Below are 14398 nucleotides of genomic sequence, written 5' to 3'. Positions count from 1 at the left end.
AGTTTTGATGATAAATAAGCATAGTATTATAGAATTATTTTTGTAGATCATTTCTATTTGTTTAGTTTTATTTATTAATTGATCTAATATTTTTAAATGAATTACTTTAGTTAAACAGATATTTATTTGTGGAAAATCTGATATTTCTATTATGGAACTTTTGATTTAAATTATTTATTTAAGTGTATTTGATGTATATTGAATTTCTAATAGTTTATTTTTTAGATTTAAACTTGAGTTAGGATTTTTGAATTTTAAATATGCTAATTTCAGATTTTTTAAAAAATTGAGAAAAATCTTTATTAAAGGAAATATTTTGAAAGGTTTAAATGAAAATTATGAATTGTTAGGATATATTAATTTTTGTGCTAAAAGACTTAATTATGGGTTATGAGAGGTTTGGGTTTTAGCATAGAATTAGAAACTTTAACTTATACATATGTATTAGCTCAAGTAATTAATTAAATAGCTTGTGTATTGATATGTGAATGTATTGATTATGTAGATTAAATTATTGGATTGTTTGTTTGAGCACGGGTTATCCTTGTGGTAATCCTTGTCCTGTTAGATAAGAGGTAACCACTTTCCACTTATTATTCATACTTGTAGGTTTTTTGTGATTGATTTTTAATTATACAGGATTTATGAAATATTATTGAATTATGATATGAGCTATGAAATTATGTTGTTATTGAAATTGTCTTGTAAGACTTTCTTTACAAAATATATGTGTTTACGATTATGATGATCTCATGTACTATGAATTAATTGGGAATTGGAAATTCGAATAGATGTTGACGTGTTGATGATTTATTGTGACTACAATATTTTGAGTATTGATATGTAAGGGATGGCAAATGTTGATGATGGGAATCATACCAAAGAGGATATAAGGGGGTGAATTATGTACATTTGAGAATATAAGGTGGTAGGGCTATCAGGTGTACACTGATTGGTCCTTTGGCCCAATTACTCATTATAGGGCATTGACATCCCACTAGTAGACTAAAAGCAGAACCCATGGTCTGGTCTTGTGCTCTATGGATTATATTTTGGCTGGTCCATATCACTTAATCCGTGAGCTTGTATTATTACCAGTCACATGGATGAGGATTTAGCCTATGAGTTCAGTCAGAGGATATAAGGTGGGTGGATATAAGGGAGGTGAGAGGATTATTGATTGTACTTTGGTATATGCTTTGACAATATGAAATTTATTTAAATACTATGAATTTGCAATTATCGCATTTGACACCTCATGAGCACTTACTTGTATGCTTGATAAGTAGGATTATTGGTTATTAAGGCTTTTGTCTCACCCTGTTGATTTAACACTTTTCTAGGTGATAGTTCTCGTTCAGGTCAGTCAGGAAAGGTTCCGGAAGTTTGAGTTACTACTGCAAAATTGTAGCATTTCCATTCTTTTGATTATGTTTGATAGATGTATATTGCCAAAATAGGCCCATTCCACATACTCTGATATGTTTGAGATTGATTATTTTGATAGTATACTTTTGATAATTGTTACTGGATTATATGCTGGTAAAAGGTCAAAGGCCTCTAGGTATTTGCACGTGATCTTTTTTATTTTAAAAAGTTATGAAAGGTATTATTCAGTAAAATTGTGTTATAAGTTTATGGTTGAAAATGACATTCAGGATTCATAATGCCCAAAGCCCTATTCATTGTGAATCTTGATTTGCACGAAGTTGATTTAGAAAGGTTCTTTTAACCATGATAGACATATTTATATATTGGTTTAACTCTTTTCTATCATAGTTAATCTCATGTGATTTAGCATGCTTATATAACCATGATAGTATTTTTAAATGTTTTACAAAGTTTTTTTTTTCTATCATGGTTATTCTTTTCTATTATGGTTAACTTTTTAATAACAATTAATCTAAAAATGTAGTAGTTTCATTGTTATAGGTTGGACTAGACTTGGTCCTCTGAACTGTGTGGACCAGTCTAGGACCTAAATTTATTTTTTAAAAAAAAAATTCTTTAATAGTAGGCAAGATTGTGACTTAATATATAAAATTTTGCACATACTTGAATCCAAACTTCATCAAATTTGATCATTCCCTTCAATTTCTCAATAATGTGATGTTTTATTTATTAATCCTCATTAATATAGATCTTATGTTGTAGAAAATATATACACATGTTCATTACTTAGAAAGTTAATAGATAAATCTTGATTATTTGAATTGACAAAAAACTTACATGGAAGAATTAAAACAAATTAAAATTATATAAATAACAGTTAAGAATTGAAGGAAAAAAATCGAGCGAGACTAGACTGGACTAACTAGTTGGAGGGGCTAGTCCCTAGTCCAATCCAGCTCGATAAGACCAGTAGGATCCAGTCTTGTTTCTGGCCAATTTTTTTTGGACCAGACTGGACCGAGTTTGCTCGAGTTAGACTGGACCATACCAGACCACCAGGTTTTTGCATAGCCCTAGCTACATGTAATCACGGCTAAATAATCCATGCAAGGAATTGAGGATTACATGTTCTCATGCTTTAAAACAACAATGTGGCACAAACAGATATGCATCAATCATATGCAAGTGTAAGATAGGAAAGAATTACTACCTAGACTGCTTCCCTCCAAATCAAACCTTGCAAATTTCTTCTTCTTTTACTTTCTTTGAAGGCTGGAGCAGATATCAAAACCTATGGTATTCGTAAGGATAGATCAATGTTTGGTCAAACTATAATTCATAAATTAAATAAATCTCTTTAATTCTCAAATCTTTTTTAATCTTTATACTTTAGTCCTTGGATAATTTTTTTTATTCAAACTACTCTCTTTGGAAAGTTTTCTCCCTTATCTCAACCTATACAATTAGTTTACTTAGTAACTAGACATCTTGGTTGAAAATATTATTTTATATACTATAGTTATGGACATTTAATGTGTCCTTCTCATAGCCCACTTGATAACACTGTTTAATCTTTAACAATGTCAACATTTATAAGTATATTCCAACAGTTTTAAATACTTGCTCAAAATTCCAAGTTTTGACTAATAAGTTCCTCATATCCTTTGACTCTTTATTTGAACTTCCTAACTTCCAAGAACACACACATACAAGTCCTACAAATCTCAACTTCATTCTATCTTTAAAATATTTTCTATTAACACTTCATATTAAATCTGGAAATTATTTCCAGCTTTGAAAATCATCATCACAGCACTTTAATAAACTTCTAACCATATTTCACAACTTTGTATATTAGGACTCTATTAGCCCTTAGATATTATTGTCCCCTAAAAGCTTACTAATCGATAGTGAGTGTATGTATACATACATACACTCCTTATTAATTCACCAATCAATTATGGCATAGCTTTATCTGATCTATAACTCCTTCCTTCCTTTATTCAGTTTTCATTATGGAACATAAGTTTCCCACTATTTTCTTGAGTAACTTTAGAACATCAAAAACCATTCTTTAGATTTCTAGCTTCTTAATTATTTTCTAATTCTCCAGTAATATTTTAAGATTAACGTTCTTAAACCCCAACAGTAAGCTACATAAAATTTTCAGCTTTCCTAACTATCATCGTCACGGTTTTACATTATCAGTACCATAACCTATGCTATATTTCCTATGAAGATTTTATGTAACTCCTCTATTCAACCCCTTACGTAAATCTGGAAATTTTCCACATTTCAAACAATGCTTAAGTCACCTTTGAAATGCTCCCAAACTTGATCTGACACACATAAACAAATTATATTCGACTTTTAACAATGTAAACTACAGCCTAATTAATTTAATTCAACTTAACCATCCAATCTCTAAAGCTTCCAACCATTACGCCATCTTTAATTATCACTTTAGAAACTTTAATCACGTTTTAATACCTAAGGATACTTGATAAGTTTCAAACTTCTTCCTCTTTTAGTTGCCATAAAGGCCTAAAGAAATAGACATATATAATCTTCATAGCTTATAATGTCCTTGATTTCTCCGGCACCTCCTTCTAATTTCCAGAAAGCTCAAAAACAAAATTTAATTCATCATTCTAAAGTCTCCACACCTAGCTAGACCATCGACAATAAATATAAAGCATTTAAAAGCACAAAACAGTAACCGTCCCAAAGATTTTTTTAATATTGATCATTCAGTTTTAGCATTTTAATCACAAACAAACATATATTTATATATCTCATATCCGACACTTCATATATTCATCATTTAAGCTTTCTTCCATCCCCCACTGCGGAATCTGACGCTGCAGCGCAAAAAAGAAAAAGGCCAAATTCAAAAATTCCTTGTCTTAACAACCACGCCCACATACACATATATCAGGTATCCGTGACCATTCAAGCAGATTGGTTTATGAGTGTGTGTACATATATCCTCTCCTTCAACCCTCACAATTCGATTCCACTTTAATGAATCTTTTAACCCCTGTTTCGGTCAACAAAAACAGAGCAAGGAAATCCACATGCACCCACAATTATCAACATGCAACACTTAAACTCACTTATACAAGCTTTAATCTACTTGTTCCATCATTATTTCATTTTTTCTCTCCCATTTCTTCATAACCCAGAAATTTCATTTTCTCATCAGCTCTTCAATCTCACAGAGAATGGAGAAAAGAAGGGTAGGAGAGTATTATCCTCTCAAGATTAAAGGGAATACAAAATTCCAATGCTTATCCTTACTCTGAGTTTCTGTGCGAACTGGAATTGGATCTTCAAAAGCAATTAGAAGAGCTTCTACATCTAGAGGGGGTAAAATGGTTTCAAAAAGCTAGAACTCAATGGATTGCTAAAGGTGATAGGAATACATGCTATTATCATTTGAAGACTTGTGTGAGAAGGAAACAAAACAGTGCTTACTTTGAAAAATGATCATGGACAGTGGATCGATGATGGAAATGAGCTTACAATTCTAGTTACGGATTACTTCAAGAAGCTCTATACTAAAGACAACTCTGGGGAAGTTAGGCTTTGTACTACCATGAATTTTCTCATAGTGGATGATCTCTATTGGAATCGTCTAATAGAGACACCTTCGAATGAAGAGATAAAGGAGACTATCTTCGCTATGGGTCCCTATAAGGCCCTTGGCATTGACGGGTTCTCCCCGATATTCTATCAAAAGAATTGGAAAGTGGTTGGTTAGGCAGGTTGCACCTTTGTTCACAACATTTTCCAGGAAAAAGTAGAGGTCAAGGAAGCAAACAAAACTTTTTCCTCAATTCCAAAAAGAGAGGACCCAGAGGTTGTGGCTCATTTCAGACCTATATCCCTGTGTGCTGTTCATTATAAGTGTGCTACGAAGACAATCACAAGGCGGCTCAAAGACACAATGAACAAGTTAATCTCCCCCTTTCAAGTTAGTTTCATTAAAGCAAGGCATATTCAGGATGATATTATTATTGGGCAAGAGTTAATCCACATAATGAAAAGGTCAAGAGATAAGAAGGGCCTTCTTGCTATGAAAATTGATTTTGAAAAAGCATACAACGGAATTAAATGGTCTTTTCTGAAAGAGGTTCTTATTGAGGCTGGGTTTGAGCATGATTTCATCAATCTAGTCATGGCTTGTGTAACTTCGGTGACCTACAATGTTCTTTGGAATGGTGAGATGACTACGGAATTGACTTCTCAAAGGGGGCTTAGGCAAGGAGATCCAACTCCCCCTTTTATTTGTCTTATGCATCGATCGTCTTTCACACCTGATTTGTGATGCTGTGAGCGAGAATAAGTGGAAGCCGATCCATGTTACTCGTAATGGACCTAGTGTTTCCCACTTACAGTTTGCTAATGATCTTCTACTTTTTGGTGCTGCCTCAAAACAGCAGGCCTTTTGTATGATGAACGGCCTCAATCTGTTTTGTGAGGCTTCTGGAGAGTTGATGAGTAAGAGTAAGTCATTTATTTTTTTTCTCACCGAGAGTAGATGTAAGAACAAAAGCCAAAATCAGGGACATAACCCAGATGAAAGTTAGTGGCGAGATTGGCAATTATCTTGGTTTCCCACTGTTTAGGGGTAAAATAACCACAGAATCATTTCATTATATGGTGGATAGAGTGAGATCGAAATTATCAGCTTGGAAGGCAGAGTCATTATCAATGGCGGGGAGAATCATGCTTGCAAAGTCTATTCTACGTACCATCCTCGTCTATCCTATGTAGGTTGCTCGTGTGCCTACACAGATCTACTCTGAAATTGAAAGATTGCAAAGAAATTTTGTTTGGGGCCATGGACAAGACAAGAGAGGCTATCACCCTATAGGATGGCACCAGATTACTTTGCCCAAGTCCCATGGTGGATTGGGGTTTAAAAAACTCACAGCTTTGAACACGGCTGCGGGGCAAAGCTGGCCTGGAAACTTTTAACTGGAGATCCGATTTGTGGACTAATATTTTGACCAGGAAATACATGTTACTTAATGAGGAAAATCTTTTCCAATACAGCAATGATGCCTCGAAGCTGTGGCGTTTTATATGTGAATGCAGCAAACTAGCAGAAAAAGGGATCCAATGGCACATAAGAGATGGGAAGTTAGTAAATTTCTTTAACCATTGCTGGCTATTTACTGATAAGACTATCAATTCGATGTGCATACGGCCTATTACCAGCGAAGAAGAAAATAGTGTGCTAGCTGACTGGACAACCCACAATTTCTGGGACCTTACGAAATTAAGGTCTGCAGTAAGAAAGGAGGTTATTCAAAGTATTAAGCATTCTTCCTCCTATGGCTGAGGCCGGCAATGATTTTATATGTTGGAAAGCATATCCAAACAGAGAATTCTTGATTAGAAGTGCCTATTTTTTGCTGCAACAGCATCCTGAAGATTTTTACCACCCGACCTATAAGCTGATATGGAATTGGCAGGGTGTGGAGAGGGTGAGAGTTTTCTTATGGAGGGCTTTCAATAATAAGCTCCCAACCAAAGTGTGGCGAAGTTCCTGGTCTACAGATTCCCCAAAGTGCTCTTACTGTCATACAGATAATGAAGATACCATCCATATTTTGTGAGACTGTAGCTTTGCAAGGCAAATTTGGATGGACTTAGTTGAGCCCGCAAATATTCAGCATTTTTTTGCATTACCTCTGTGAGATTGGTTTTCAGTCAATTTGAAGTGTCATGTAAGAAACTCAGAAGTGGCCGACTGGAATCTTTTGTGGGGGGGTGATTATTTGGGAGTTATGGTGCTGGACAAACAAGGCGGAATTTGATCTGAACTATCAACGACCAATGAAACCGTTGATGGTAATTAAAAACAGCTGGAAAAACTATATAATGAGGACGGATTGTGAAAAGAGTTGCAATGAGGTGACTTTGGGCAGCTCTATTTGGAAGCCACCTCCTTGTGGATGGGAAAACTGAATGTTGATGGAGCGAGGGATCGCAGATCAGCTATGGCAGGTGTGGAGGCGTTCTCAAAGATCCGACTGGAACATGGATAGCTTGATTCTCTCATAAGATTGGTTTGTGTAGTGCATTTGAGGCAGAAGAGTGGGCGTTGTTCAAAGTTTTGAAGATGGCGTGGAATCTTGGTTTTAAGAAACTAATAGTGGGGTCTGATGCTGAAGAGTTGGTGGATCGGTTACTGTATAAAGGAATGCTTCGGAATTGTAGTATGATGTTTGTCCAAATCAAGGACTTACTTACTTCTTCTACCATGGGAACTAAAGCTGATCTATGCACCTCGATCCTGCAATGGTGTGGCGGATACTCTAGCTAAGCAAGGAACTACAAATTCTGTTCTTTACAAGGTTTGTCCTGCTTTCATTGAGGACACTGTGCAGAGAGAGAGAGTATGGATTAAGTCCCCAGTTTATTTAATTTATTCTAATTGGGCTTTGCCCTCTTTTGTACCAAAAAACAAAAAAAAAAGGGAGCAAAATTATGCATCAAAATTATGAGTATTATCACTCTACATTAACTTTATATTTTGAAGAGTTTTTACCACCATCATCTTTTAAATTAATATTGATTTTTATTTCCTCGTAATATTTTGATCAAAAGAATCTTGAGACTCTGATAGTAATTGTACATATTTATTTCTCTAGAGAATTGTCGAAGGAGAAAGCAAAAATAAAATCAACGAATACTGTGACCATCGACCTGTATACATCATCCTTGAAATAATTATTTAATATCAATGGGAGGTTATTTTATTATTAGCTTTGCCTACAAATGAATTTTTTTTTATTTTATCCATATTTAAGTAGAAAAGTTATAGACTTGTATTACTTTTTCCCCCATAATTAATGGCTTTAAATAGGAACAACATTAGAAAAACTTAACTACCTGCTAGTATTTCATTACGTAAGAAAAAGCAGCATTGATCAAGAGGTTCCACATGAACTCTAAAAAAAAAAACAATAGATTTTTGGGTCAACAGGCTGTTAAAGGCAGTTCTAAAACTGAATGTTAGAGGGGATTCCCTTTGTTTATATAAGGATGATTTGCAGTGTAGTGGAAGGGAATCTAATTCGAAAGGGATAAGCATTATAAGGATTATATCTCAAATGGAAAAACAAATAAAGAATAGGAAAAAGGCTAAGCCATAGCTGAGTACTAGGCTTCTTCTCTTCATGCAGGTTTCGTGCAAGCAAACAAGACGGATTAGATTTAGGACAACATGGAGAGAATATTCGGTGGGTAGATCCCATCCCATAGCGTTACCTTTTTTATCCTTAAATGCCCACAACTCCAAAATTCCTCCTCTCTGCCTTCTTCCTTCCTCATTCCCTTCTCTCACAGTGCCTCTCAAGGTGCTTTGTGTCTTCAACATCCCTGAGAATGCCTCCTTTTCCACCGGTTCGTTCTTCTATTTCCTATCCATCTCTTTCTATTTTCTTTCATTTTTTTTGTTATTTATTTCATCACCACTTCTTCTCGTCACTCTCCCTCCACCTTGCTGATCTCTCCCTCACCTTCCACCATTCCTCCCTACGAGCTCTAAGCTTTTCTGTTTTTTGATTTTGCTCTCAACACTTTCTGAGAGCAAATCTCCTCAGAAAAGTGGAGGTTTAGATTAGCTACTGAGAGATTGGAGAAGAATGGGCTTCTGAGGACTGAGAGCATTATTGCTGTTCTCTCTTCTTCTTCTTCTTTCCGGCAAATGTTATTCTCTAGTCTTTGATTTTTAATAGTTAATGCTACATTCTTTTGCTGTTAACTTTTCTTGGTTAGGTGCTGTTCTTTATTTCTTGATGCTCTAGTCTTTCGTGCTTTTCTATTTTTCATATGAAAGTGTTGTTTATTTTTAGAGTTAATACCAAAACCTAAAAATGAAAATACGTGTAACGGACTAATAATGATATTTGGGTTGCTGGACAGAACCCTTTTCTTCTCCTTGTTTTTTTTTTTTTTAAGGATTGTCACCACACATGCAGATCATTCATTGTTTACAAACGTCCAGCTATATTTTGCTGAGATTATGTATTCGCATGACCAAAATTTCACCGGCATTAGAATGCGTATATTTGACACTTCAATGCAAGTGAGTGAATCTAATTTTTCTTCTAGCGATTAGAGAATCCAATGAAGAGTGAGGAAATAAGACCCTCTCTAGCCATGCAAATGATTACTGATTTATATAATTCAACAACGCGGCTTTTGCGATGTATGTTAATTAATTTCTTAAAATCTGAAGCTTTTGTGCGCATGTATTGATAGGGTCGGAAATACTTGAGAGACTTTAACGTATAAAGGAAGCTGGTGGCACTGGTAAGGGTGTTATTGTGAAGAATTTTGATGTTGATGTCCATGATAACATGTTGGAGATTCATTTATTATGCTGGGCAGGAAGAGGAACCAACATTATTATTAGCTAGAAGCAATATTTTATGAGAAGCTTTATAAGGATTATTTATTATTAGCTACATAGATAATGATTGATTCATATTTTATACATTAACTATTTAAGTCAACAGTCTCAGTAGTCTTTTGATAATTCAATTTTTTTTTTGGGCAACATAACAATAATCCAGTGTTATTCTTAAAGATTTGATCAATTTCCACAGTTCACACGGGCAATTAATAGCACCTAGCTACCTGCATGCGTCTTTTGTTTTGATTATATTATAAATCCTTGATACAAGTTATGTATAGCACATTTTTATATACCCCATCTGGTTCGTAATATAAGAAATTTGTTAGGAAAATTATGATTTATGATCTAAAAATATAACTTTGTCGGAACAATTAATATAATTTTTTCACTTTCATTCCTATTAAATATAGGAGGGAGATGATAGATAATAAAAAATATAATATTAGAAGCAACTTTATCATTTTTTAGGGATAAAATAGGAAAATTTCTGTCATTTTAAAAACAATTTAATTATTAAAATTTTATTTTTTAATACGTGAGAAAATTAACCAACTTATTATATTATTGACTGAAGGGAGTATTAAGTAATGCAATGATTTTTTAAATTTTCCCTTATTGTCCACGTTCACTTTCCCTATATTTATAAATCATTGACATATATCTCTCTTCTTTTGCTCTTTTCAACAAGAATCAAATTATAAGGATAAAATTGAAAAAAAAAAAGATTAAATATATTACAAATAACTTACAGTTTGGACTAAAACTTCTCCCTGCTACATACCAGTGACATATTCAGAAGCAAAGTGGCAAACATTAATTGATCTTGTACATCGGTCTCACGTGAACTTGTTCTTATCTTCTTTGCACCAATTTGATTGTTTTTCTCCCCTTTCTCTGGAAAGTTCTTATGGGATCAAAAGTATAATTGTTTCGGGCCCAATAACAAAAAGCCGAAGACCTCAATGTGGGCTTCAATTGTACAAATTTGCATATTTGTATATTTTAATTTTAAAACATATCGTTATATTACCAACAGAGTTAGTCTAACGGCAAAAAATGCTAGTCCATCACAATATGATAAATTAAGTTTGAATTTCTGTTAAGAGAAGTAGTTATATTTAGTACATAACAGTACTTTCAATAGGATTGCTTCCAATTAAAAAATACATATATTTACCGGAAAAAACACCATTATATTAAATAATTAAAATTTAAGTATGTTTAGTGGCTATTAGATTGCATATGTTATCATCTAATTGGTTGAGTGAGCATTTTCCTTCAATAAGATTAACAGTTTTAAAAGTAATAGACTAAAAATATACTTTATCAATTGGGTGATTAAACAGCAATTTAAGTAAATATATACTTTAGTCTACACTTATCTCTATATAGTACCTTCAATAATAAAAATAAATCAAAATCATCCATATCAAAATGTTTCGTCGTTAAGATTCACGCTATGTCTTTCAATCCATCATGCTACTGTCATATAAAGTTTTAAATTAAAAGAGTTACACAAAAAAAAAACTGAAATTATTAATAATAACATTTTAATAGGTTTTGACAAGACTGGACTTATAAATATAATATTTTTGTTGCAATTCTTTATTTGGAATTTAGTAATTTTGAGCTAAGTTCATATTCTCATATACGTCGTCAATATTAACGAAAAAAAGAGAATCACAGTTTAGGCATTGTATATTACTATTATTTACTTCAGATACAGTTCGAGTTGTACTAATTCTTCTCAGTAGTCAAAACAAACAAAGTTCCAATTTCCACGTAAATAATCGAGTTTACACATGATAATCTGGCCAAGAAAAACAGTTTAATAATTATTAATGACAGAAAACATAAAAATCAAAGCTTGGTGCAATCCAGTGGCTTGAAGGAAACCAACTTCTTCTGAATATCATGACCCACCAAGAAGTTCGTCTGTGCGATGTTCCCAAACACAGCACCACTTGAAAATGAGGGAAAGCAAAACAAAACACATCCCAGAAACTTTAGTGAAGCTGTTAGTGTACTTAACCTTACATCTGCACCTTTAAAATGAGCAGCCTTAAGGGAGCTTCAATGCTTTGCGACGAAGACTTATAACAAAGGCTCAAAATCTTTAATGGGTCTTAAACACGTTGTAATTTCACTTGTGAAGCAACTTCTGCTTCAAGTTTTGAATAGAAGTCTTGTGGAAGCAAAGTCAGTGTTGTTCCTGAATCAATTATTTGCCCCCCCCCTCCACTGAGCCACCTACATGCAAACCAAGTCCTTTTCTTATAGCATCAACACAAATAATATAATGCACCTAATTAAAAATTAAAAATTTGGGTTATAATCTAATCTACATCACGCCTAAATATATGGTTATGGATAATTCTGCTGTGTGTGGTGTCGTTTAACAAATCAGTATGATCAAATTGTAAGTCAACCTTGGCCATTTTTTTTAATTAAAACATTGCTTTGAGATGATATGATCATGTAACTAAAGAAGAGGGCGTGAACCAAAGAAATCAAATTAATGACCTGGTATAAATAATTCGAATAAGACAAGAACATGAGTTCTATCTGATCAAATTATTACAGTGCATATATACAATTCTACGAATTAAAAACAAATATTTTCATCAATTTACTCGCTCATTTTTCATTAAAAGAAATTATATCCACTGTCAAAACGAGTCTCACATGTCCAAAAGTGTATCGCTAATGGGTAAGCATTCATAACTTAATTGATAGCTATCTTGACTTAATTTTTTTTTTTCTTATTTCTCATTATTAACAAACATAAATTAGTGATTGATGAGATAAAATCGAATCACCTGATGATGTAAAGGCTATCCTTTTGTCTCCAACATTAATTGCTTCCAACGTAAAGTAATAGAAAGCCGCTGGATCTTTCCAAAACATTGGAGTAAAAACAGTCCCTGCTCCAGAAACGACACCGTTTGCTCCAAAATTCAACTTGGTCGTTCGATTACTCGACAATGGGGCCAAGCAGTATGAGAATTTACCATCAATGGAAGAACTTATCTGAGAAACTAAAGAAATCGAACCTCCTCCGAGACCAACAATCCCAGAAGTTGTTTCACTAAATGGACCATCAATATACCCACAACCAACCACAATGTTAGGAAACGCCACTTGGCGACCACTGGTAGAGCCAAGTGTCAGTGTGCCTGATGTGATGTTTCCGATTGAAACTAAGTGATCCGCGTACTGTACGTCGTACTGACAAAGTTTTGTTCCATCCTCACAACATGTCTGAACCTCACGGGGAACTATGGATGTACATTTTTGGTCGAAGCAAGAGATGTTTTTGAAGGTTGAGGATTTAGAACGATCGAATGAGGGGGCTATTTGGTTATAGCAATTACGACAAGGTAAACACTGTGACCAAACAAGGTCACTGCCTGTGTCTGCTATTCCAAAGATTTTGAAAGGTGGTGTTCCTAAGGAATAGGCCATGATGAATTCTCCTGTAATAGGGATTACTTCAGATTCTGGTAAATCTTCCTCGGCTTCATCGGTTTCAGTATTAGGGTAGAAGCAATTGGCTCGTTTGATGGAGTGAAGGAAGGAGCTGTGAAGTTTCTGCACCTGTGATGATTCAGTATAGAGTGGAGATTTTGCAGAGTCTCGGTGGATTAGTTCTACACTAAAGCCATGGTTGGTTGCTTCGGTAAGGAATAAAAAGCCAGAAATGCAGGTGACGAGGAGGAAGGAGAGGGAGAGAGGAACAGTGGGATTATGAGCTTCTGCCATACTATTAGTGATTACTGGACAGATGACGATCGGGAGAATATACACACATATATATACACGCACACTAGCTTCCTATCCTAATTATAAGAACTCATTTATAGTCTACAAATAAAATCTTATAATTAGGACCAAAAGTAGTATATTATTGGACAGATGACCATGGCGAGAACATATATATATACACACTTTTCTGATCCTTAATATAAAACTTATTTAATTAATTTGATTAAATAAAAAAGTTAGGTAAATAAGTTAATTATAAGAAATATGACATGTTTTGCTTCAAACAGTATAATTATCTTTCTTAATATTCTCCTCCCTTTCCTACTTGATTATAGTTAAGCGAGTATCAATATGAGTAATTTAGAAAAAACTGATAAATATGAGAAAGCGATTTTATATTTAAGATTAAAATCAACTCAATAATTAGATCCTATATCAAAGATCGAAGGAGTATATATTATGGAATCTTGTTGGTGTTGTAATTTTATATTTTATAATATTTTTTAAGTGAATTAAGGTGAAATTTTTATTGTTAGATGAATTTTCTCAGTTGAATGCTTATTATATCAGTCTTTATCCCGTCTTTTGGCAATCATCTTTTGTGGCTTCTCTCTAATTTCCAATACATGTATTGTGAACAGATTTGCAGATGAATAAATATATATATATATATATATATATATATATAAAGTGAAGTTTGTATTTTACATTCAATGAACAATATTTCGTAGGTAGTGGGTGGACATGTATTGATGATGATTAGATAGTATGTGATAAGTGAATGTTTATTGATTTATTTAATGA

The 14398-nt window shown here is 33.7% G+C and overlaps 1 protein-coding gene across 1 annotated transcript; it reads right to left on the bottom strand.

Annotated features, from left to right (window-relative positions):
* Positions 1–12604: 12604 nt before the first annotated feature.
* LOC114714809 (aspartic proteinase CDR1-like) lies at positions 12605–13591 on the bottom strand. The gene has a single exon (XM_028899578.1). The coding sequence runs from the start codon at positions 13589–13591 to the stop codon at positions 12605–12607; it is 987 nt and encodes a 328-aa protein (XP_028755411.1).
* Between the last annotated feature and the right edge of the window lie 807 nt (positions 13592–14398).

Source organism: Neltuma alba, unplaced genomic scaffold (assembly GCF_004799145.2).
Source record: "Neltuma alba isolate B1F8T4 unplaced genomic scaffold, ASM479914v2 tig00011543_pilon, whole genome shotgun sequence".
Taxonomy (NCBI): Eukaryota; Viridiplantae; Streptophyta; class Magnoliopsida; order Fabales; family Fabaceae; genus Neltuma; species Neltuma alba.
Note: the sequence above shows the minus strand (reverse complement) of the source record. Positions and strands in the feature narration are given on the sequence as shown.

Excerpts from the sequence above, each read along its gene's own strand:
- LOC114714809 (XM_028899578.1), bottom strand. The coding sequence starts at position 13,591 with ATGGCAGAAGCTCATAATCCCACTGTTCCTCTCTCCCTCTCCTTCCTC.